The 25,925-nt window shown below is 47.0% G+C and overlaps 1 protein-coding gene across 5 annotated transcripts in view; it reads left to right on the forward strand.

Annotated features, from left to right (window-relative positions):
- The window catches only part of XDH (xanthine dehydrogenase), a 59,690-nt gene extending 39,278 nt beyond the window's left edge, over positions 1 to 20,412 (forward strand). For 2 of the 5 annotated variants that reach the window (XM_036334956.1, XM_036334957.1), the window contains exons 22-36: positions 12 to 145; positions 548 to 635; positions 1,856 to 1,942; positions 5,095 to 5,286; positions 5,461 to 5,606; positions 6,383 to 6,464; positions 6,995 to 7,090; positions 7,962 to 8,090; positions 8,890 to 8,964; positions 11,101 to 11,153; positions 13,317 to 13,431; positions 14,417 to 14,482; positions 15,812 to 16,000; positions 17,422 to 17,598; positions 19,155 to 20,412. In XM_036334956.1, the coding sequence (XP_036190849.1) occupies positions 12 to 145; positions 548 to 635; positions 1,856 to 1,942; positions 5,095 to 5,286; positions 5,461 to 5,606; positions 6,383 to 6,464; positions 6,995 to 7,090; positions 7,962 to 8,090; positions 8,890 to 8,964; positions 11,101 to 11,153; positions 13,317 to 13,431; positions 14,417 to 14,482; positions 15,812 to 16,000; positions 17,422 to 17,598; positions 19,155 to 19,205 (1,680 nt within the window). In that variant the 3' untranslated portion in view covers positions 19,206 to 20,412. The other 3 variants (XM_036334958.1, XM_036334959.1, XR_004971893.1) reach the window with 3 other exon arrangements.
- The last annotated feature ends 5,513 nt before the right edge of the window (positions 20,413 to 25,925 follow it).

Raw genomic sequence — 25,925 nt, forward strand, 5'->3', positions numbered from 1 at the left:
TTTGCCCACAGAGCTTTGTTGCAAACATGCTGGGGGTTCCAGCAAACCGGATTGTGGTCCGAGTGAAGAGAATGGGAGGAGGCTTTGGAGGGAAGGAGACCCGGAGCACCCTGGTATCCACAGCAGTGGCCCTGGCTGCATACAAGTGAGTCCTCCCCATGGGCTCTGGGAAGAAGAAGGCTGCCTCTGCCAGGAAGGTTTCCTGGATTTCCCTCTTTGGGAAGTAGATTCTCTTTGCTTTTCGTTTTCACAGCCTTCAGTTTTTAGAACTTTTGGGCATAGGGATGAAGATAACATCACGTGGTTCTTAGTGTTCTGATGCCTATGTCCTTATCTCCCAACCTGGCTGTGAGGGCCCTGAGGGCAAGGGCACTGCTCACATCCTGCATACCCCACCTTGTCGGGCCCAGGGCCTAGACAGCAAAGCCGGGGTGCTGAGTGTACCAGGTGGACAAAGAAGACTTCCCTGCTGTTTTCACCCCCGAGAGTCACAGGGCTGGGCTGTTGGGGGGACCCCAGTTTTCTTACCTTCGGGTGTTTCCCTCAGGACTGGCTGCCCTGTACGCTGCATGCTGGATCGTGATGAGGACATGCTGATCACTGGTGGCAGACATCCCTTCCTGGGCAGATACAAGGTTCCAGATGTTGGGGGTTGTGCCAGGGCAGGCAGTGCCACCTCCTTAGGATGGACTCTCATTTTTCTTAGGACTATCTGTAAAAGTTGCAAGAAGAAATAACCACTGGAGACATTCATATTGGCCAACATAGAAGGGTGATGCTGTGGACGCTGGCAGGCCTCCTAGTGTCACAGGGTGGTGGTCCCGGTCCCAACTTTTATGAAAGTTTTTGTCCATTCAGGTTCAGAAACATAATTGGTCAGCAGACCTGGGAAAATCCTTCCTGCGGGATGGTCTAATGTTAACGTGTTCACAGCTGGTTGTGAAAACCAGAATGACTACTTAGTATTTTACAATGAGAAACAAAACTTCCCAGGGCCTGGACAGGCACAAGTTGTTAGAGGCACACGTTGGTAGGGTGGGCACCTGCTTTGCCAGATCACGTGTGGCTGGGCATTGGCCAATTTCCCTGTAAGACAGGCCTTTTCTGGGCTCCTGTGGGTGACCAGTTCCTGTTCTGACCCTTAATCCTGTCCCCTTGCACACCAGTACCACCTTTCAGGTTCCAGTCTAGCCTCTGTGAACTTGGGCATCCTCTCTCTCCACGAGCTGGCTTTGAACACCCGCACTTTGAACTCTTCTCATTGTTTCATGATTGAACTTCCCCAAAGGGATTATATTTCTCTTAATTCTTGTGGGCTTAAAGAAAGTAACTTGGTTTTTGGGGGTCCCAGTTTCTTCACTTATCAAGTGACCCTTAAGAGTTTGTTTCAATGATTACGTAAGGTGAGGGGAGTCAGAGCACGCTGAAGCTCTTGTAAAGTGTAGCTTTTATTGTTTTCTGGTCAAAAGCTATGAGGAGAGATGCCACTTTCCCAGTTTCTTTTCCAAGTCCTTCCTGCCTGCCCTGTCATTACCAACACCATATTTTCTATATTTTTCTAGGTAGCAAAAGTGGGAGGGGAGAGGTGGAGATAGACAGGGGTAGAACCAGAAGGCAGGAGTAGGTAGAAAGGAGGAGGAGTGTGGGGAGAAGGTGTTCCAGGGTTGAGCCCAGGGTACGTCCCTGGGGAGATGTTAGTTCCTTTCTTCTGGTTCTGATGATGCCTTATGTTCACCTTTTTTCATGGGGTGGTGTCTTGCTCTTTCTGTTTCCCCCAGGCAGCGTAGGTGGGAGGGGAGAGGTAGAGATAGACAGAGCAAGGGGACTGTTGGGCAACCACTCTCTTTCTCATCAGGTTGGCTTCATGAAGACGGGGAGGATTGTCGCCCTGGAGGTGGAGCACTACAGCAATGCCGGGAACTCCCTGGATCTCTCTAAGGGTGTAAGTAGGGCCTGTTCCTGCACGTCGGGGTGACTGGGAGCTTAAGTGCGTGCCCCCCGCCAACCTATTCATACAGCCAGGTACACACCTCCTCCATTCTTGCCTGTTATGTTGCAATAGCTTCCCAACTGGTCCCTGCCTTCAAAGATTCCCCATTTTTGGTTAATCTCTAAAGCACAAAGATGAGCATCTTTCTTCTCTGATTGGAAACTCATCCTTCTTGTGCAAGATATTTTAACAAGCAAGCAAAGTTAGTTACAAAACTTCATATATAATATGGTGACATTGTGTGTGTGTGTGCACGTATGTCTAGCAATACGCATGGAAAAGTCTGAAGGAGATACACCAAACAGTGATTGGATGGGTTAAGGGGGCGGAGGGGGACAGACACTGTCATTTTCTACACTGCACATTTCTATGATATTTGAATTTTAAATAAGGAGTTGAGTTACTTTTTAAAAAACAATTTATTGAAATATAGTTTATATGCCATAAAGTTCACCCATTTGAATGATATAATTTCATGATTTTAAAGTCATGCACCATCATCACCATCCAGGTTCTGAACATTTCAATCACCTCCAAATGACCTCTTGTGCCCATTTGCAGTTACTCTTGTTCCCATGCCCAGGACCAGACGTCCACTAATCCACTTTCAGTCTTTGTAGATTTTCCTTTTCAAATAACTGGAATCATGCACTATGTAGCCTTTTGTATCTGGCTTTTTTCTCTCAGAATAATGTTTTTGAGTTCATCCATGTTATAGCATGCGTCGTTCCTCCATTCATTTTTATTGATAAATAATATTTCTTGATATAGACCATATTTGGTTTTCTATTAGCTACTTGTTGAACATTTGGTTATTTACAGTTTTTAGCTTTTGTGGCTAATGCTGCTTTGAACATTCTCCTAAGAGTCTTGTATAGACATATTTTTGTCAACCTTGAAAATTAAGTTATCTTGGTGGTACTCCTTTTAAAGTTTTTTTTTTTAAAAAAACCTTAATTTTATAACCGTACTAGTTACATGTGCATAGATTCTTGTTGTAAAGAAAAAGTCATCTCTAGCTGGTTTGGCTCAATGGATTGAGCATTGGCCTGTAGACTGAAGGGTCCCGGGTTCGATTCAGGTCAAGGGCACATGCCTGGGTTTGGGCTCGATCCCCAGTAGGGGGTGTGCAGGAGGCAGTCAATCAATGATTCTCTCTCAGCATAGATGTTTCTATCTCTCTCACCCATCCTCTCTGAAATCAATAAAAATATATTGTAAAAAAAGAAAAAGTCAAACATTTCAGGAAAAGCAGAAGTTTTTCACTATCCGCCTCCCCAACCCCTCCCTGCTAGGAGCTCTCTAATCGGCTCAATTAGGAAACTTCACACTTCAGCTCTGCTGTAAAAATTGTTCAAAAAAGGAAATATTTTTAGTGTTCTTACAGTTCATAACACTGGCTTCTTGGTGTTGTAGAAAAATCAGATTGAAAAAGATGTTGTACTTGTCCCCAAAGATTTTACAAGCTTTTAAATTCAATCCAGCAAATATTTATCAAGTGCCTAGGGTGGCAACATGAAAAAGCATATAGCATTGTTTCTGCCCTCAGGAAGTTCTGGCATGGTGAGGGAGACAGATAATAACAGACAAGAGAAAATAAACGTGTAAGTTGATAGCATGCAAAGAAAAAGCAAAGAGGGAATTGAGACATACAAAAATTGTTTAGGATGACTGGGACTGAAATAATTAGACACAAAAAGCAACCTGTGGGAAAGAGAAACTGTGTGAGGAAGTAAGCTAAAACCCAAATGAAACAGCCCAGCTGGCGTGGCTCAATGGTTGAACGTCTGCCTATGAGCCAGGAGGTTATTGTTCGATTCCAGGTCAGGGCTTGATCCCCAGTGTGGGCGTGCAGGAGGCAGCTGATCAGTGATTCTCTCTCATTATTGATCTCTCCCTCTTCCTGCCTCTCTGAAATATATATATATTTCAAACTAATAAAACCCACACCCAAATGAAACAAATAAAAGCTAACATTTATGGCTTCAGAGAGATGAGTTATTACACCTTAAGGAAAGAACAGTGTGCTATAAAAATGGACCAGCCAGAGAATAAAAATGAACTCCTGTGAATCATAACTGTGGAAGCAGAAGTTTTGAAAGAACATGGAGGAGCTCTGCCCCCCAAAGAGAAAATAATGTGGAAATAAAAGGAGAGAAAAATACAAAAAAATTTGAGAGCCAGTCCAGAAGATCTATATAGTAGAAATTCAAAAGGGAAGAATGGAAAAAAGAGAGAAGGGAACTCTCAAGAAGTAATTCAAGCAGTTTCCCCAAACTGATGAGTATACATTTTTAAGTTGACTTAGTAATAAATGCCCAGAGAATTAAGCAAGTGGAAAAATAAAGACAAAAATTATAAACTCCAGGGGGAAATGTTATCAAGCAAGAGAAGTAATCATAGCATTAAACTGACTGTTGATCAGATAGAAATATAACTACATGGGAAGGACAGGGGCCAAGAAGTAGGTGTGCATTCAGGGAAAGGGGGTTTGGTGGAAATTAAATCCTCAGAAGTCTACAACTGGAAAAGTTAGGGGTGGCAATATAAGTGGTTAGAAATATGGATGTTAATTAAATAGCTGATAAAGAATATCACGGAGAAGAAACATAGGATTACTTTTTTTTAGATAACCTAATGGGAAGATTTCAATAAATAACTAATAAATATGGTTTTGCCAAAGTCCAAACAGACTGTACATACATCAGGCCTTTTTCTTGAATTGGTTGGGGGCCAGGAGACTTCTCTTACTATATTTAACTAGATGATACAATTGCATGGTTTAAAATTTAAAAGATGCAAAGGACATATATGAGAAGCCCCCCAGCCACTTCATCTCTCACCACACACTTCCCTTCCTGAAGGCAACTATAATCCAATCCTTTCAACCTATTTAAATGGGAGGATACTCTAGTTGTCCTCCTGCAACTTGCTTCCTTTTTCCTATCAACCTTACATTTTTGAGATTGTATATTTTGAAACATGCAGACCCAGATTGCTCATTTTTATTTGTCTGTAACAATGCTGTCCAATAAAACGTTTTGCCATGCAAATATAAAAACTAAAAAAGTTGCTCTCTCCCATTTTGGCTCCCTCTGCTTTAGGTAATGGAGCGAGCTCTACTCCATATGGACAACTGCTACAGAATCCCCAACATCCGGGGCACTGGGCGGCTATGCAAGACCAACCTGTCCTCCAACACGGCCTTCCGGGGTTTCGGGGGCCCCCAGGGGATGCTCATTGCCGAGCACTGGATGAGTGAAGTTGCGGTGACCTGTGGGCTGCCTGCTGAGGAAGTAAGCTGGGAATTTGGTGGCACAGGTCAAAGTGGGCTAGCCTACTTTGTGTTTTGGGTATCTCCCCTGGGGACAGAGGACAGGCAGGGGCTGGTGAGAGGGGCTGGAAGCTTAACTGTAGGATTTGCCCTCATCTCACGCCAACAAGGCCTCAGTGTCTCTCTCCTTGGGAAGGTGCGGAGGAAGAACATGTACAAAGAAGGGGACCTGACATACTTTGACCAGAAGCTTGAGGGGTTCACCGTGCCCAGGTGCTGGGATGAGTGTCTGGCAAGCTCTCAGTATCACGCTCGGAAGAATGAGGTTGACAAGTTCAACAAGTAAGCACTGGGTGGGGAGGCGTTTTCCATTCTACAGCCTTTTTGCTGAACTCAGAATACAAAGCTAATAGTTTAATGAATAACTCATGAGGTTGCTGTATTTGCCAACTCATTCATAGGCATCCCTTTCAGATTGTGAAATGATCTGAAAGCCCGGGGCAGGTGGGCTCAGCCTGCATTCGATGTCATAACCCCTCAGTGTGGTATTTTTTCATCTTTGTCTGCCTTCTGGTCAAACCACATTCTATAGACACCAACCCAGGACTGAGAATGCCACAGTTATGCACCTGCCTATAACACTAATCTATAAATGTCACCGTGGCAGTCACCCCACCTCCTTGGGCCTCAGTTTCATCATATACAAAGGGGGTAATTCTGCTGGCTCTGTCTTCTTCGCTAAATTATTGGGAAAACCAAATATAAAGCACAGAGGAGGTGCTATCATTATCATCAGTGAGCCCCAGTCCTTCCCTGGGATGAGCACAGTCCAAGGTCACCAGGACAGTCTGACCCAATCTGAATTCCACTTGGGGAAGAAGAGTGATGATTCTTTCAAGTCAGATGCTCAGGGGCGGGCCCTGCACCAGTTGCACTGAAGGACCCAGAACCCAAATCCCTGCCTTTCCCATTCTGTCCACACAATGCAGAAACCACACTGACTCCTTGGGCAGCTCTGAGGATGCCTAATATCAATTTTAAATTATTGCCAGAAAACTTGTTCAACCAGATGAAAATAGGATAGAGAAGATACTATGAGAATGTTCCTTTTTCTCCAGGGAGAATTGTTGGAAAAAGAGAGGATTGTGCATAATTCCTACCAAGTTTGGAATATCCTTCCTTACTCCTTTTCTGAATCAGGTAATTTCTTTATATAATTCTGTCCATTTCCAGGAGACTGGGGCCCCATTTCCCCCTCTTTGCAAGGGAAAGCCAACTGCCCCTGTTAACAGAGCTGACTAAGGAGCTCTTTTCTGTGTAAATGAATTTGCATATCCTTTATTTGTACAGTATGCCACAGGACAGCCTGAGACTCAGAGACCTGGGGTCAAATTCTAGTTCTCACCCTTCCTGATTGCAGGACCATGGACAGTGACTCGGCTTCTGATCCTATTTCTTCATTTATAGAGGGAGGACAAAGATATTTAACCTCCCTCCCTCTGAGGATGGGAGGCAGAGAGAGCAAGAGAGAGCTAAAGAATTTTTGCAAAGTGCTGAAGGGTTGCCTAATTAAACCATGAGATTTATACTGCTTTAATTTTTGTCGGGAGTTTATATCCAAAATGTTGCTGCTGGTTCTCTTTTCCCTGGGCTGCAGCACCTTTTGTCTCAAGTCTTAAGCTGAACTAGAATTGACTACCTTTGTGGCCGGCATTCTTCTCTCCCCTCAGGCAGGAGCCCTGATTCATGTGTACACAGATGGCTCCGTGCTGCTGACCCACGGGGGCACTGAGATGGGCCAGGGTCTCCACACCAAGATGGTACAGGTGAGCGGCCTGCGGACTGTGGTATCTGTGGAGGGGAGATGCTCGGAGAAACTGAGGGATGGGATATCCCAGGAGCAGAATCAGGCCTAGACTCTGGCCCTGGCTCTGCTGCCCACTTAAATGTGACCTTGAGCAAGGGTTTCCTCATTTGTGCCAAGGGGTTGGCCTTGTGTTGTCTGAGGTCACTTCTGTCACCAACACTCTAGGATTCTGCGACTATGTGTAAGGTGGGTGTTGTGTATATAAAGGTAGCTAGTCCCGCACAAGTGAGCCGCCTCACAGTGGAGTTGGATGGTGGAGCTGGATGAGAGTGAGCACACCTGCTTGGCTCCTGGGGCCTGGCCAAATGGGATTTTTTAAAATAAGAGTTAGCTTTAAATGGCACTTTACAAAAATTTCATTTTTCTATTGCACTTTACATTCAATGTTATTTTGTAATAGTTTCAGGTGTACAGCACAGTGGTTAGACAATCATATACTTTACAACGTGTTCCCTCTGATTTTTCTAGTACCCACTTGGCACCATACACAGTTATTACAATATTATTGGCTATATAGCCTATGCTGTAATTTACATCCCCGGGACTATATTGTAACTACCACTTTGTTAAAGGGCACTTTAATCACCATGAGGTTTAAAAATTTTTTCTCCACCCAAACCATTCCATAAAGTGCTGCTTCAAGTTCAAGCAGACATGGGAACATTCCAGTCTCAGTAGAATTATAGTTTACAAAACTGTCTCCTTGCCTGTACCTGTGAACCTGAATCCTGTCTTGGGGGAAAGGCAGCCAAGTCCCATGCTCTCCCCTTCCCTAAAGGAACATTCTTAAAGAATCTTCTCTATCATACGTATGTCGTCTTTCTTCGCAGGTGGCCGGCAAAGCTCTGAAAATCCCCACCTCTAAGATTTACATCAGCGAGACGAGCACTAGTACAGTGCCCAACACCTCTCCCACGGCCGCCTCTGTCAGCACTGACATCAATGGACAGGCCGTCTATGTAAGGAGCCTCAGGAACCAGCGGAGCTGAGGGCCAGACCAGGGCTTTGGGCCCAGAGAGTCCCTGGGATGAGAGCTGGAGTGGTCCTTGCAGGCTCTTGGCTGTGACCATGCCTTGGGCTCTCTTACTGAGCAGAGCCCTGCTCCTCCAAATGCTGAGCTAAAAGAGAGAACCACCATCACGTCCATCAGAGTCAGGAAGGATGAGGGGAGGAGGGGGAGGAGAGTTGGAGAACTATAGGGGCTTCTGGGGAGACATACTCTTGTTGTGAGAACTGGCCACTGGACAATGGGCTGAAATTGAAATGGGGTGGGCCAGGTCAGACCTACCTGCTTTCTCTCCCAGGTGGAGGATATCACCAAACAAATGTGAGATAGTACCTCCTTAGAGAGCCTCAAGCATTTTACCTGTTGTCAGTGTGAGAACTGGCTTAGGAAGTGCTCTCCAAGCACAGGACAGTGGTGATCCCTTGGGAAGGGTCTAGTGGTTTCCACCCTAGCCTCGGTGATGTCTTAGAGCAGCGGTCACCAACCTTTTGGACCTCACAGACCACTGTTTGGCGACTGCTGCTCCAAAGGTTTCCTTAAACCAGCGGTCGCCAACCTTTCGGACCTCATGGGCCACCAGTGGTCCACGAACCACCGGTTGGTGACCGCTGTCTTAGAGGGTGACAAGACTGTTTGAATGGCGCCCTGGGCACAGCATCCCTGGGAGGTGGTCGGTGGAGGCTCTCAGGTTTTCCCTGTGCTGGGGTATGCAGGGGATGACGGGTCTGGTGTGTGGTGGATGTGTTCTTTAGGAAGCTTGTCAGACCATCCTGAAGAGGCTGGAGCCCTTCAAGAGGAAGAACCCCAGTGGCTCCTGGGAAGACTGGGTAAGTCTGAGCTTCTCCAAGTCGTTTTTGCAGATGAGAGTGAAATGAAGATCAGGAATAGGAGGTGTTGATCTAGTCACACAGCGGGGAGAAGTTGAGGGAGTCTGCATGCTTTCACAGGACAAGTAGATGCTCACTCTTGCTGGACCCCATTTCTCAGTGGTGTTCACAGTTGAGGGAAGTCACTGAGAAAAATGTTTGATCCAGGATTTTGATAGCTCTGTGGGAATTAGGGGTTTGGCTACTCTGAGCCCCAGAAGACAAGCTCAGCAAGCACACCTCACTGTGAATTCTTCCCTCGGCCTAGTCCCACACCTCATTTGTCTACAGGCTTGATCAGCTGGGTTTTCTTCAAACTCCTTTTCTCAGAGGTCTGCCCCTACCAGCCTCTCCCCTTACCCAGCTTTTGAGTCCAGGTCCACTGAGATTCCATCTGTGAGGAAGCGGGAGGAAGACATTGTACAAGGGTTATATCATTCCTGTGGTTTAGGGAGTCACACAACAAGCACTCCTAATAAGAATGAACCCGATTCTCTGATTTCTGGTTGGGAGGCCTGCATGTGAGAAACCCTGGGAGGGAAGCTGCAGGAAGGCTCTCAGGTGGGAGACTTTAGCTTCTCCAAGATGCAGAACTATTAATGGTGGCCCTGCTTCACCATCCCCTGTATCAGAATGAGAGAACTGGGCACAACAGTGACACATAATATGTGACTGCATATGAACCAGCTCAGATAGTACAATAGGTTCAAAAAAATGAACTCTTTTGGGGGCATGCAGGAGGCAGCTGATGGATGTTTCTCACCTTCTCAGCCTCCCATAACCTCTCCTTCCCTTCCCATACTCATAACACCACACACATAAATACCTCACGGAGGGAGGTTGATTTGGGTAGTTTAGGTTTTAGTGTAGATTTGGAAGGTGATGTTAACGTTTTCAACAATAGCCTTTACAATCTGTTGACCTGAGCTTTGTCCTCAATCCTGAGCTGTATGTCCAGTGTTCTTTATAAGCAGATAACCTCAAAAAAGGCCACGATCAAAAAGACATGATCAGGAATGATAGGCACCAAATCTCCTACTGAGTCTGCAATGTATTGAAAATAAGCCATTACTACCGCTACCACTATATAGGCATATATTTGATTCCATATACATATGGTAAGGATCTTAAAGAAACTTTTCTAAACCTCTGTTTTCTCATCTATAAAATGAAGATAATAAGAATACTGATTTTACAGGGTTGTGCTGCATATTAAGTCAAATGATGTGTGCAAATTATTCAATAGCATCTGGTACATAGTAAAGAGCTTTATTATTGACAATAATCATGATGCAAACTATAGCAACAATAAATTAAATCTTAGTGCTGTGCCAGTGCTAGGGATACCCTAGAGCAGCGGTTCTCAACCTGTGGGTTGCGACCCTTTCACAGGGGTCGCCTAAGACCATCGGAAAACACATTTGTAATTACATATTGTTTTTGTGATTAATCACTATGCTTTAATTATGTTCAATTTTTAACAATGAAATTGGGGGTCACCACAACATGAGGAACTGTATTAAAGGGTCACGGCATTAGGAAGGTTGAGAACCACTGCCCTAGAGAATGTATGTAGTTTAGGAGAGAGGGTGGATGAATAGGTAGATGGATAGCTTTATTAATAGGAAAGTACCAATAAGAACACAGGCATCAAATAAACAATGTTGAGAGTTGCTGTTATAAAGACCGAGGCAATGGAAGAGTGGCAATGGTGTGTGTGTTACACCAGAGAAGACTGGAGTCCTTAACATCAGGTATTTGCTCTGTAGGCAATGGGGAGTCATTGAAAGCTCTAGAGTAGGAGAGTGACATGGGCAGTGCAGTATGTTAAGATGATCACTCGGCTGGGTTGGGTTACACAGCAGTTGGGGGAGGCAACTTGAGGCAAGAAGACCAGTTAGGAGACCATTGTAGTGCTCCAGGCTTTGATGTCAAGGACCTGATGCAGGGGGTGGTGGTGAGGGTGTGAGGTGAGAGCACCAGTCAAGGGTTGATCAACTTCCAGATGAGAAGGATGAGCATACAAAGGCTTAGTGCTGGGTCATGGTTACTGGAAACCATGCTTACCCCTTCCTAATGGCCATTTCTTTTCCTCAGGTCACGGCTGCCTACCAGGATGCAGTGAGCTTGTCTGCTACTGGGTTTTACAAGTACGTACGGTGGTGATCTCACCCATCTCACAACGTGCTGTCATTCTGGCCTCTCAGGTCCTTCCTAATCCTGAATTCTATCAGCCTGTGGTCAGGAGAGAACAGTTCCATCAAAACTCTGACCTCTTCAGCGTACTTCCACTCATTTCAACGTAAAGATGCTCTAAAATACGTGGGGTTACCAAGCTACGTGCCCAGGAGGCAAAAGCATGAGCTGCCATCTCAGAGACCCCCATTCTAGTTCTGGTCTTAGTGGACTATTGCCCTTGGGGAAATCAGTGATTCCCTCTGAACCTGTAACCTCATTTATGACGGAATGGGACAGTTACCAACCACTCCTCTGTCAGCACTCCCCTGTGACAACCAGGGCGTCCTATGTTCTGAGTTACCTACGCATGCTACTTTGTACTATGCATTTTTCTTTTCTTTCCTTTCCTTTTCTTTTCTTTTCTTTTCTTTTCTTTTCTTTTCTTTTCTTTTCTTTTCTTTCTTTTCTTTTCTTCCATTTTCTTTAATCTTTCTTTCTTTCTTTCTTTCTTTCTTTCTTTCTTTCTTTCTTTCTTTCTTCCTTTCTTCCTTTTATCATGCATTGGACTTTTTTTCTGGAGATTTTACTTCAAAAGAATGAGAGGAAGCCTAGCTGGCATGGTTCAATGGTTGAGCATCAACCCATGAATCAAGAAGTCACCAGTTTGATTCCTGGTTAAGAAACATGCCCAGGTTGCGGACTAAATACCCAGTAGGAGGCATGCAGGAGGCAGCAGATTGATGTTTCTCATCAATGTTTCCATCTCTCTATTTCTCTCCCTCCCTCTCTCTCTAAAAAATCATCAAAAACATAAAAAAGAGAATGAGGGGAAGATTTAGAGCATACGGTCTTGTTACAAGATGTGGAATTCAACAGAACTTAAAGTGAGATTTAGAAAAGAGCACGTACCTTGTGTAACTTTAAAATTCAGTAGCTGCATGAAGAATTAGAGACCCGGCCCATCTGACTTAGAAGCTGTAAAAAGACAGGATCATATCGCCTTGTCAGCCACAACGTTTTAGCTTTCTCTGGGAAGTTTAACGAGGACCTTTTCTTTCATAGAGCAATAGATTTGGCAAACAGTTCAATGTTTACTTCAAAAGGTCTTTTTTGTAAATATATATTTTTATTTTGTAGGCAAAGTAATGGTTTGTCAGTGCTCCCTGGGCTATATAACATTTGGCGTACACAAACATAAGCTAGTACAGGTTTTCTCACAAATTCACATTCCAGTTTTGGAGTTGATAAACTGGGGTTATATACAGAAACACCCAGATGAAGGTGGGGAAGCCAGAGGTCAAAGACAGTGGTGGTTTCCCCTGGGAGAAGCCTTCTCCCTCAACCCTGCACTGGTGTTCTTCTCATGCAGATTCTGGTCACATTAGCTCACATAATTTCTGTGTAATGTATAGAATACCATAGATACTACTATAAACTCTAGTGTGAGAATATACACACACATGTACACACACACACACACACACACACATATGGGACTCACGCAAAATTAGAATTATAGAAGATAGGATTGAAGAAGAAAAAATGTAAGAGGCCATCTGCTTTTATTAATAACACTTTCCTCAAATCATTTGTTGAAATTTAGAAGGGACCAATAGAAGAAGAGTAACACAGGCAAGAGGCTACTTAAAAGGGCACCCAGGCTGGCCTGAGACACTGATCTTGTTAATTTCCACCTTGAGGAGGAAGGGCAGGTGAGCCTGTGGGAACAGCCCAGGAGCCAGCGCAGGAGCCTTCGGTTCTGAGATCTTGAATTCTAGCTCATAGACCCTCTGGGGTGTGACTTTCACGTCCTTCGTGAGCTGGGAGGACTCTGTCAGTTTCCACCACGTAGAGGCCAGCACGCTGACTCTAAACACCGCTCAGCTGTACGGAATGATTCACCCGAGGGTCATTGGCAAAACAAATCAGTGCTCTGGAATTCCTGGGTTTCATTCACAGGTTAAAATGTCCAAAGCACATGGGCTACTGGGAAGAACAGCTGAATGAAAAAAATAAAGCCTTTGGGTCTTAAGAGTTTGTGGGACAAGCCATTTGTGTGTGTGTGTGTGTTTTTTTTTTTGGGGGGGGCATATTCATTTTAATACACATGCAGTATCTTCTCTTTTCTCCCCCAGAACACCCAACGTTGGCTACAGCTTTGAGACCCACTCAGGGAAACCCTTCCACTACTTCACCTACGGGGTGGCTTGCTCGGAAGTGGAAATTGACTGCTTAACAGGGGACCATAAGGTAAGATGTTTGCAAAACTTCAGTGCTAAGCGGGGAAAAAGGAGAGAAACAACTCAATTATAATGCAAACCAAAGACAAACTCTGGTTGGGAAAATAATGCCTTATATCACGGCTTGGGAAACTTCCTTTAAAGGACCAGAGAGTAAAAACTTTAGGCTTTTGGGGCCACGAAGACACTGCCTCAACGCTATCTTCGCAGCACGAAACAGCCAAGACCTATGGAAACAAATGAGCGTGGCGGTGCGCCCCTAAAGCGCTACTGACGCACTGTGGATTTCACGCAGTGCTCACGCCACCACATACTCTTCTTATTTCTGTGTGTTATTTAATGATGTAAAAGCCATTAGTAGCTCACAGGCTGTACAAAGACAGGGCACCGGCTGGATTCAGCCCATGGAACGTAGTGTGTTGACTCCTTCCTTACATGAGCTTCCCAGACTCAGGTTCAAAGCCCCAGGGACTGCAAGCCTGTCCCTCGCACTCACACGTGGGGGTGTGTGTAGCTATTTTGGATTACTGAGACCCTGGTCACTCCCACCCCTTCCCCAGCTGCTCTAAGAACTCAAACCTCAGCAGTGACGGTGGCAGTGGAGACTGGGGACTGCCTGAGCATGCCCAGAGCACTCCGCTTGCGGAAGTACCATCCGGGCTGGCACTTCATATAGACTAGGGCAGTGATGGCGAACCTTTTGAGCTCGGCGTGTCAGCATTTTGAAAAACCCTAACTTAACTCTGGTGCTGTGTCACATATGGAAATTTTTTGATATTTGCAACCATAGTAAAACAAAGGCTTATATTTTTTATATTTATTTTATATATTTAAATGCCATTTAACAAAGAAAAATCAACCAAAAAAATGAGTTCGCGTGTCACCTCTGACACGCGTGTCATAGGTTCGCTATTACTGGTCTAGGTTTACCGAGACCCACCTATCATTCCACACTTCCCCTTCTCAAGCTGTTTTTACTTCCCTGTCCACCGTAGAACCTTCGCACAGACATCGTCATGGATGTTGGCTCCAGTCTGAACCCTGCTATCGACATTGGGCAGGTAAGGCTCACAGGGAACCTGGGTGGTGATGGACTCGGCTACTGATGTGCCCCATCCCCTTCCCAGGGCCACCAGCCGCAGCATCTTGTCCAATGTTGTTTTTATGTGGGTCTGAACATGTTACCAAGAGGGTCTTCTGCAGAGTGATGCTTAGATGGATGAGAGACCAACCAACTTTTGAGGCAGAAGGCAAATTAGTGGATTGATCTAGAAAGGGCTCTCACGCCTCGGAGAACAAGATGAATGGGGAAAACACTGGGCATGCAGATGCATGCACACACACAGGCCCGCACACACATGCACACACAGTCACACACACACACACACGCACAGTTTGAGAGGGAGCACAGTTGGATAGAGATGGAGTTTGGAATCAACGTGCAGGCAGTGAGGTCTGAGGTCAGCGAGCTTTCCCCTCCTTCTTTCTCTCCCACCCAGGACAACAATGTGCCGAAGCCTGGGTTCGAGCAAGAGGGGTAAAGGGCTGGCCAAAGAAAAGCACTTTCAGAAAATATGAGAGTATTGGACAGAGCAGGTGGAACAGGAGGAGACTGAAGGCGGAATCAGGACCGGAAGTACTGAGCACCTGGTAGAAAATGTGATGAATATCTCTCTAGAATGGACAATTACTGAGTATACAGAAACGTTATCACTAGTCCATCCAATCAGTTCTTTCATTCATTGAACAACCGTGCGCAGGCGCTGAGCTGGGCACTGCAGACACAAAGATGATTAGCACCTCGTCTCCCCTAAACACTCTTGTTTGGCTACATGGCACCACCTATCCGATTATGAGAGCGAGGCAGGTGCCCCCAAACAGACCTATAAGCTAGTTCAGAGGCACTCCTTTTCCCAGAGGGCAGGCAGGGCTGGGGGTTCAGAAAGCCTGCAATCTACTATCAAAAAGCTTCTTCTCTCTCCTGGGGCTGCTCAGAAGTGCAGGGTCCCACAGAAGGAGCGCGGGCCCCTGGGGACACTCAGCACCCATTAGCCTGTGAGCTCTTGCCTCAGTGCGGAGTGACTGTCTCCCCAGTGGTGACACGGGAGGAACATGTGCACTGCCCTGCGGCAGGTTTTAATGGGAAATTATGCTACCACCGCATGGGCCTCCGGAATCGCTGACGAGTTCTAAAACAGAACTTCAGTGCCAATGCCTGGCGAAGGCCTGGAGAGGTTGTCCCCGGTGGTGAGGGGCCAGGTAAGCAGGGCAGAGCTGTTTCCAGCTTCATTCCAGGCCCCGCTCTGGGTGGCCTGGTGCCCATGGTGGAAGCAGTACCTGTCCCTGGGGAATGGGGAGGCAGTGTGTCCATGTGTCTGTCTGCCCTGCAGGTGGAAGGCGCATTTGTCCAGGGTCTGGGCCTCTTCACACTGGAGGAGCTGCACTACTCGCCCGAGGGCAACCTGCTCACCCGCGGCCCCAGCACCTACAAGATCCCGGCGTTTGGCAACATCCCCACTGAGTTCAGGGTGTCCCTGCTCCGTGACTCTCCCAACAAGAAGGCCATCTACGCATCCAAGGTACTGGCGCCCTGTGGGCTGCTTTCCTGTCTGCACTGTGGGAGGCCCCGGGTGGTGACAGACCCCTCCACCCCCATGTGGGTCTGCAGGTGGCTCATCTGAGAAGAGGGCTTGACACCGGCTTTGGTGGTGGAGGGGCGGGCAGTCCTGCCTGAGAACCAGGGAACTGGATTGAACATGACAGCTCCTCCGTGTAGCAAGGAGTTCCTTAACTCAATCCTATAGGCCAAACCCTGACCTACACCCCCATCTCAGGTGTCCATCCTTGAGGTTCGGTCCTAGACATGATCTCACAGATCCAGTACCACTGTCTCCTATAAGAACCAGCACATTCACTGAAGATGGGGCAGTGCCTCTGTGCACCCCATCACCTCCTTCAGGGGCTGCCCCCTGACCTTAAGACTTGATCAGCATGCCTGAAGGATGATAACCATCCTCTGTTTCTTCCCTGTCCCCAATACGTATGGAAAAATGGTTGAAAATAGATCAAGCTGATTGATCTAATCCTAGGTCTAAGGAAGACAGTTGATCATTTGAAAGCAATGAAACCCACCCATTTGCTCATCTCATGGCTACATCATCATGGGAGCATCTGAGACACTTTGCAACCCCTGCCACTGGCTCATGATAAAAATGCAGTTCTGGCCTAGCTGGTGTGGCTCAGTGGCTGAGCACTGACCTATGAGCCAGGAGGTCACAGTATGATTCCTGGTCAGGGCACATGCCTGGGGTTGTGGGCTTGATCCCCATTGTGGGGTGTGCAGGAGGCAGATGATCAATGTATCTCATCATTCATATTTCTATTTCTCTCTCCCTCTTTCTTCCTCTCTGAAATCAATAAAAAATATTTTTAAAAAGCAGTTCTGGGTGGCCCACCCCTAGAAATTTTGATTCTGTCGATCTGGGCTCAGGCCCTGGAACATGCATTTTTAATAAGTGTCCCTAGTAATTCTGATGCACAGTCTCTGATCTGTGCTTTGGGGGACAAAACCACCTCTGCTAGAAAGTGTTTTAATTCATGTTTGTCATGGGGCCTATATTCCTGTAGATGCTGTGCGTATAATTATGATGCCAGTACATGTTGGGGTCGGAGTTGCAGGTAGATTATTTCGCTAGGCTCATCACCGCAAGGAAAGGGTTAAAAACTCATGCCAGATTTTGTTTGTTTATACACTGTGACTATTTAATATTACATTTCATGGTACATTATATTTGCATGGTGTCATCAGGAATCACACAGTAAGAATTCAAAGAAATACGCTGACAAGGTTGAGTCATTTACTAGAGTCATTGTTCTGGGCCCCTGATTGATTGAGGCCTGTCAGTGCTGGCAGCTGGTGTTCCAGCATCACTGGCCCTCCTGCTGTGGAGGCTGGGGCTTCTTGACCTGAGTTCCTGTCCCCCACGCTGTCCCCCCCTAGGCTGTCGGGGAGCCGCCTCTCTTCTTGGCCGCCTCCATCTTCTTTGCCATCAAGGATGCCATCCGTGCAGCCCGAGCTCAGCATGCAGACAATAATACAAAGGCGCTCTTCCAGCTAGACAGCCCTGCCACCCCGGAGAAGATCCGCAATGCCTGCGTGGACAAGTTCACCACCCTGGTATGATGGCTCTGGAGCACCCACTCAGTCTGGGGGAGGCCAGGGCACAGGCCCGTGAACTGCAGGGGCGAGTTCTGCCAGGGGACAGAGGTATTAGGCTCTCTTTCAACCACACAACCGCACACCGGTTAAGGCCACCCTCCACTCTCTGGTTGAGGCACGCCCTTGAACTTGCAAGAAAAGAACAGTAACTCCCATTAAAGCTGCAGCTTGTAGTGGGGCCTCCTTAGAAAAAGGAGGGCAGTCTATACACCCATGGATTTCATTATTTTCCATGAAGGTGAGGGTGATAGCTAAAGCTCCGGAAGAGCCTAATTGTTAGTGTCCACCACTAGCATGTTTTTTGAGACCCTTCTTTGTTAAAAACACTGTGTGAGGTACAAAGGAGATGGAGAGAAAAAGAAGAACGAGTTAAATAATCAGATGACCCACAGTTGTTCTGTGATTACCATGTGCCATGCAGATACTGGGGACACACGGGTGCCCTTGAAGACTTTGCAGCTTTTCAGGAAGCCACGTGATCTCATTATGTGGGTTTCCACCTTGGAGATGTTTGTAGCAGAATAGAACAGGAATTCCGTGGACGTTGGGATCATTTGGGGAAGGCCCTATGTGGTAATCATAGTGGACAGGGCCTGGTAACAGGAGGCTAAGCTAGGATAGTGTCTTCTACTGTTAGACCCTCCGAAGCAGCCTGGGCTCTGAGTTTGCAATGGCAGCCTCTGTTGAGGTAGCAGAACCAGGTTCTTCCCAATCCCCAAGTTGTATTCCTGGGCTATTTGGTGGGAAATTTGATAGGCCCTTTGGGTTTAGAGGTGAAGTAGGTACTTATGGAGCCAAAGTGTTCCAGGGATGGGGAGGGGACTGGAGAGCCCCTCGGGCAGGCACCTCTGCCATCCCAGATCTCAGCACTGAGAGGAAGGGAGGCGGATGCGTCTCTAGTCCGGTCATCCTTCAGGTCTGCCAATAGCGTTAGCTGTGGGGCGGGAGCTACCAGGCAGGGAGGATGCCCACAGCTGTGCAGCAACCTTCGCACAGCCCAGTACCTTCCACCATGGCCCAGTGCTGACAGGTCTCCAAACCCCATTCCCCAAGAGGGGAAGTGCTGCATGGCTCTCTATAAACTGCACAGGTTGCTAAGTTAGCTCCTTGTAAGCAATCTGATGCACAACTCCATGACTTAATGAGCCCCTTTGCTGTGTTAAAACACACCAGTGATTTAAAGTCCCTGCAGGGGACTTGACCGAGCAGCTGGTTCTATGCTTTTGAAGAACTGAGAATGTTTCCTAGAAGGGACTACTTCTGAATTTGGTCATCCCTGTACTTCCAGAGCCTCCTAGAGTGCCTGCCACATGAAAAGTGCTCAGTAGAAATAAATGAATGACTAGGAAGTTAAGGGGTCCTGCTGGGGGGCATCGCCAACAGCTGGGACTGCAGAGTGGTGTTTGGGCTTAGCATGGTGGCTGGCAGTGATGGGAGGTGGCATGTACAGAGGGTGAGGGGGGCATGCGCTATGGGAAGACCCTGGCAGTGAGTTCTCTGTCGTTCCTTTCTAGAGTGTCACTGATGTACCAGGAAACTGTAAACCCTGGTCTCGGAGGGTCTGAAGAGAAAGCCCCCAGGGGACTCTTCTCATGTGAAGCATGGAACATGCCCTGAAGAACACGAATCTATGAAAACTGCAGGATGACAACACAGAACACTGAATGCATGGGAAGATTCTGATAAAAATGTGATTTGTAAACATAATGATAAGCAAATTCAGACCTATTAGGCTCAAGGCCCAAGTGGTTATTAGGCAATGAAGGGTCCTTTCAGGTCTGTTTTAATCATGTATATGATTAAATAGATTCAGGAAGTGTGTGTGCTATGTCCCAACTCATTGGACAGACTATATAACCTCAGGTGCCGATAGTGTCTGTCTTTCTGGAATCCCACAAACCTCCAGAAGCTTGAACGAAAGCTACTTTAAATCCACGTGCCTTCCTCAGGCAGCCTTTCCTTCGAGCCAATGAACATCATATTATCACCTCAGATCCATACCTAAAAAATTTTAATGGGACAATGTGGTGAGATTCAAGCCTCTAACCACCTTTGGGCCATCGGAGAGAATAAAGAATGAAACAAATTCAAGGTTAATTTGGTCTAATTTTGTTAAGTTGCATAAAGTAAGATTACTCCATAACACCCAAACCAACAAGCCCAATTACTGAGTGCCTCCTATGTGGTGAATTTCTTCTCTTCCCCTTTGTGTATTAAAAAGATCAGTTATAAAAATCTTCCCATGAAGCCAGAGTACTTTCCATCCAGAAATGATATAAAAAAGTCAAGATCAGTCAGAAGAAAAGCAGTCAAGGAGCTGGGGTTCTCATCCCAGCTGTGTCTCTGTCTTTACCTTGGAATGTCACTTCCATTTTCTGCACTTCATTTAAGGACTGGACTGGAATAATCTCCAAGGTCTTCTCCAGCTTTAACCGTCTCAAAATATGTGCCCTGGAAACTTCACTGATATAAGGAACCTGCAGGTGCCAACGACTTGGGTCCCTTTCTATGGGTGCAATGAACTCTGCTAAGACCCTACCTAAGGCTGGTAAAGAGAACAAGAGAAAGGCAGGCATCCCTGTGGTTTCTCTCACTGGTGAGTTCATCACCCTGTGGCACTAGGTGGACGATGTGACATTGTCACGTGCCTTCATTGTATAAAATACCCACTTTCTGCCAGACAGGGTTCAAGTTTCTGGCCATGGAAAGATAGTGGAACCATGCAGTTGAGTCTTGAGCTTGATGTCACTAATAAACGAGACTGTTAGCTGACTGGCATATGAGAAATGCTTAGTAATCGTCATAACCGCACCAACTGCTAGTGTCTGCCATATCTTAGCCAGCCTTCGTTTCTGGAGAATGCTCTCTCTCTCTCTCTCTCTTTCTCTCTCACACACACACTTTTCCTACACACTTCCCTTCCTCAGAGTATTCTAGACAGTGTGATTCAAACTAAAGAGCTTTAGAAATGCAACCAGTATTTGTCTGTTTCAAATGATTTCCCGGAATACTCTAGGGCATACCCCAGACTTTGATGTGTCCGCTGCTATTAGTGCGGCCGGAAGGGCTGAACAATGACTGTGAATTCCCTTCGGAGCTTCGGAACAGAGGCAAGGCAGAGGGGTCATGAAAACCAAACGAGCAAGTGTTTTGTGACTTGAGGTGCTGTCTTCCCGAGACACCTGGCCTTGCCCTGCTGTCTTGGTCAGTAAACTGCCTCAAGTCTGTCTACAAAGTGAGGATCCTTGGCCTCCAGGATGCAGCCAACGGTGCCTGCAGTTTCGCACACGAACCTGCAGAGGTCGGTGGAGGACAGCATATGAGAATGTAGTGTGCAGGCCCCACAGCATTGCTTGCATGGTTAGTTACTAGGGAACTGACTTGTCTCTCAGAACAGACCACGTGCCTTCAAAAGTCTCCCCAAGAGCCGGATTTGCAGCTGACTTAGGGTTTCAGATGGGCAAAAATGTCCTCAAAGGACCTCTCTGAGGACATGGGTCAGTCCTGAAAGTCTGGGCTTCTGACAATGGGAGATGCGGGGCCAGTCTTATTTTCTGGGTAGGCAACTTGCCAGGTGCTGAGTATAGTGCTTTACTCACGGAGTCTCCTTTATTCCTCCCAGTGCCCTTAAGAGGTGGGCCTTTCACCTCTGTAATGACATGGAGGAGAATCCCGACCCACAGCCAGGCAGAGGGCTTCCTCGGGGGTGTTTACTCCTGGGAAACCACCCCAGCCCACAGACGGCCATGCGGCCCAAATACTGGCGTGTATGGGACTTGATCGGCCTGTCGGGGTGGACTCATGCGGGGCAGCTCACAGAGGCTGGTGGAGGCACCTGAATGCCTATCTGTGCACCTGTAGGCAGGGGTAGCATCCTCACACTGGCAGCCCAGGCTGCTGCACCTCCATCCCAAGGCAGAGGGTGAGCGGCCTCCTACTTCAGAGCTAAGGTGGCTGGGAGACCAGAACGAGAGGACAGAATGGATGGAGGTCATAGGAGGGACCCCAACAAGGGATAAGGACAGAAATAGTCCCAGCTGATTGATTTATGACGGGACATCCCTGAGCCCATTATATTTTTATCTTTTGCTGAAGGAGAGCCTGGAAACCATTCCATTTGCTGCCTATTTTAGATGCTGGGATAAGGCTATTTGGGGCATGCCGCTTCCTGAACCTGCTGAGGTTGACATCACCCAGGGCCCCCCAGGCTCAGGGGCCTGCCCTTTTGTTGTGTCTCTATCCTGAACTGGGGGCCTACTTGTTCCCTAAGGCAGGAGACAGATCCCGTGACAACCTTGTCACCTGAAACAAAGTAGCCCGCTGACAGGAATGGAAATGTCAGGCACTGCCAGAAGGGTTTTGGCGTCATCTCTGCCCTTGAACTGGCCTGGCCCTGGCCTTGTACATTCCCCAGACCACTCAGCATCCCAGTGTTGGAAGGACCTCAGGGACCATCAAGTTCAACCTCTTTGTTTTAGAGCTGCAAAATGTAAGCCCAGAGAGGGTAACGGACTTGTTTAGGGTTGCACAGCCCTTTAGTGAGAGAGACAGGACTACAGCAAGGCTGTCTGACTGCTGGTCCAGACTCTTTAAAAAACTAGATCAATATATCAACTCGAACCTTCTCTTATGCATTTGGGTTGGATGGCCGGGGGACAGCATAGAAATCGAGTTACACTGGCCGGGAAGAAGACATGGAGAGCTTGGGGCCCAAGATGAACACCATGGCAGGAGCGCCAGAGGCCTTACAGCTGCCTAAGCTCCTAGGACAGGAAGCTCAAGTGGGATTCTTTCTTAAGCCCCACAGGTGGGCATGAAACCGTAAGTGCAAAACATCCCCTCTTTCCAGATTGAGGTGCTAAGTCAGCTATGCAAGGCTTGTGGAGGGGTTGGCTGGAAATGCTTTTGCCACCTTTAGCTCATCCCCTACCTCAGGGAATAAGGGATTGAAATATAGAGGTTGGGAGATTGGAGAGAGGATTTCTTTGAAAATAGCAAGCTGTACATCCTCCTTACCAAAAGGGTGGGGGAGGGGGTAAAGAGAGAGAGCTTCGAGTGGGCCGCTCAGAAGCCCAAACCATGAGAGCAGCTTGAGAAGCTGTGGTTGGTTCAGCCTGAGGTAGCAGGACAGGGAAGGACAGTGTCAGGGCAAGGATACCAGTGTGGCTATACTAGAGGAAGCCACCCAGGAGGACTGCCTGGAGCGGGGCGGGTGGTCATGTAACCCCGACAGAGAGAGGGCCATCTTGTGCCCAGGGATCAAAATAGCCTTAGGTCAGCTTTCTCGGTGTGGCCCATGAGAAGCACTCACACATCCTTGCCCTGCGTCCTCTGTTCCAGCCTCCCTGCCCACCCTTCCCCCAACCCAGGAGGAAGGCTTTCCCTGCTTCCCACCAAGGCTGGCCTGAGTTCCTGCCCGGGGGCAGTGGCAGGCAACCCACCCAGCCCATGCCTAGTTATTCAGGCACTCAGTGTGCCAGGGAGGGGCTGGCCAAGCCCTCTGCTCCTCTTTTCTCTTCTCTCTTGGGCAAGTCGCTTAGCTTCTCTGAACCTCAGTCTTTTCATCTGTAAAATAGGCCTGGATAATCATACCCACCTGCTGTGAGGAGAGGGAGGGAGGGAGAGAGAGAGAGAGAGAGAGAGAGAGGTTTAAAAGCACTTCGAAGAGTGCACCGCTGTCATTTCCAGGTCTTTGATCAAAACACAGGCGTGAAGGAAGATGCAAGAATGAGCCAACTGGCAGCACACACAGAGCTGTGGTCTTAAACCAGGTAAGACCAGCTCATCTTATTATATTTTAGCACAAATGACAAAAGTGATGGATTAGCATGTTTCAGCTTTCTCACACAAATGTGATTTTCCCAGCACTCTGGGTAGGGAGGAGGGCTGGCTCTCAGCTCCCCGTGGCTGACTAAGTGAGATTGGGGAACAGAACCCAATCTCACCCAGCTGTCTTCCTGGCCTTTATCAAAAAGCCTGGAAGGAGATGGCCCCTCCCTTTTGTTACCCGCGACGTTTAATCTTGTCTGGGAATGACAGCAACTGACAGTCTCACACAAGGCACTTTACTTTGCATTGTTTCACATAACTTGCAATAAACCTATGAGGTATGTTTTGCAATCACACCCATTTTATGAATGAGCAAACAGAGGCTCTGGGACAGAAGATGATGGTGAATCAAGAGCACTAACTGTGAAACCAAGTCATGAGTTCCAGTCTTGGGTCTCTCACTTAGCTGTTGGGCAAATTACTTAAATCTTTGTACTTCTACTTTCTCAAGTGTGAAATGCGGATAATGATGGTTCTTCCATCGAGTTGTGGGGAGAATGGCAAGCATCAGAAAATGCACACACACACACACACCCCTCTTCTTACTGTCCTCTATACCAGCTATGAATCCAAGGCCAAGAGGGGGCCTGGCTTGTTGCCAGAAGGAAGATACCTGTTCCTCTCTTTCCAAACCCAGAAGAGCCCCTTCAGGGCCAGAGGCATGTTGAGTGGCCTCAGTGGGGAGAGAGGAAAGCACCAGTGATAATTGCCCTGTGGTCACTTCCTCCACATCCACTGGGGGCCCTTAATCTTAGGAGGGAGGCCCAGTTAGGTTGTTTGTATGACAGAGCATATGTATGGGGTCTTGCTCCATTTCTTCTTCCTCCTGGACACCCAGGGGTCTCAGGAAAAGTCACATGGAAGTGATCTCTGTGCTCTTAGGCATGGGCTCAGGGCTTCTTGCAAGAACCCTGTGTACTTCACAGACCCTTTGGGATTGGTGGCACTGGCCCCATGGTAGCTGGTGCTCTGGGGTGGGCCTAGGCTTTCCTATGAGCTATCCTAACCTGACAACAGCCTCCCTTTCCCATCCCAGACCTCTACTTTGTCCCCGAGGCCAGAGGTGGCTGTGCACAGTTGCTGGTCATTTGTGAACCTCAGCTGATGAGGACCCTGGCTCTCAAGTGGCTCAGCCCTAAGGTCCCTAAGTCCCACAGTCAGGCTCTCTCCTTCCTCAAGTTCACATGCCATGTGCTCCTGAAGGGCAGGCACCAGACTCTGCTCAGGGATGTACTGGAAAGAGCATGGACTGTAAGTGAATGCTCTGCTCTCTCAGACAGGTATGAGCTCTCTTCCTTCGGGCAAATTACCTGCCTTATGAACCCCGGTTTCCTCATTTATAAAAAGAAGAAAGTCATGTTGTAATGTGAAATGAAAGGGCCTATGAAGCAAAGAATTAGTCAGCCCAACGTCAACAGTGCTGAGGTTGAGAAACCCTGGTCTCTCCTACCATCCTGACGTCAGGGAAGCGACGGAGGACTCTGAGGGTGGCTGGGGCAGAATTAAAACCTGTCTGGTTCTTTCTCCTAATCTTGCTGTCTCACTATGTCATCATGGTATCAGTCCTACGCAGCAAGTGTATAATAACCATCTCTCTGTAAAATAGAAATCTCTCCTAGATTAGGTATATATCTAACATTTCTTATTTCTAAATGGATGCTCATAGCCACCCCTGCATAGTAAATTAGCCCCCCTGCAGAAAAATTATCAGTGGTGATACTCAACTTTGACATTTACTTTGAATCCTTTATCAGACCCACATAATTATTTATTTTGTAGTACAGTTTCTTAAAACATTCCTATGTATTGAGATTATACCCAGAAGTGGGATGTCTGTTCTATGAGTCATGTTTTGAATATTGTTTATAATCAGATGCATTATAATTTTCTTTGCTTCCCTGTGGAGGGTATATATTTTCCCTTAAGAACTTTTCCTTAGCTAAAACGTATTAATTACACTATGTATGAAACATAAGTAATTTGGAGAAAAAGAAAAAACACATATGTGCTCTCCACCCAGTTCTAAAAACATTTGTTTGGCCATATTTGTTTCCCTAGTTTAAAAATGAATGTTAAAAGTATAGTTGAAGCCTTCCATTTTATCCTTCCACCCTGAAGTTCCCCACTAGGCCTTGAGGTAATCAGTAATCCAAGGTTGGTTTATATCCTCTCCATTCATGTTTTCATATCTTTACTATGTATATAACCACAGGATATATGCTACTTGTGTGTGAGTGTGTTTTAAAATTCACTCCCATCAACCATGAGAATGACTGAAATTAGAAAGACTGAAAAAACAAGTGTTAATAAGACACAGGGTAACTGGAGTTCTCAGACACTTCTAGGGAAGCAAATTGGTAAAACCAATTTGGAGAACTAGTTGGGAGTCTCTACTGAGAGTATGCATACTTCTGACCCAGCGACTACTAGAGAGTATACCCAAGGGAAATGCATGC

This window comes from Myotis myotis, unplaced genomic scaffold, assembly GCF_014108235.1.
Source record: "Myotis myotis isolate mMyoMyo1 unplaced genomic scaffold, mMyoMyo1.p scaffold_m19_p_14, whole genome shotgun sequence".
Classification (NCBI taxonomy): Eukaryota; Metazoa; Chordata; class Mammalia; order Chiroptera; family Vespertilionidae; genus Myotis; species Myotis myotis.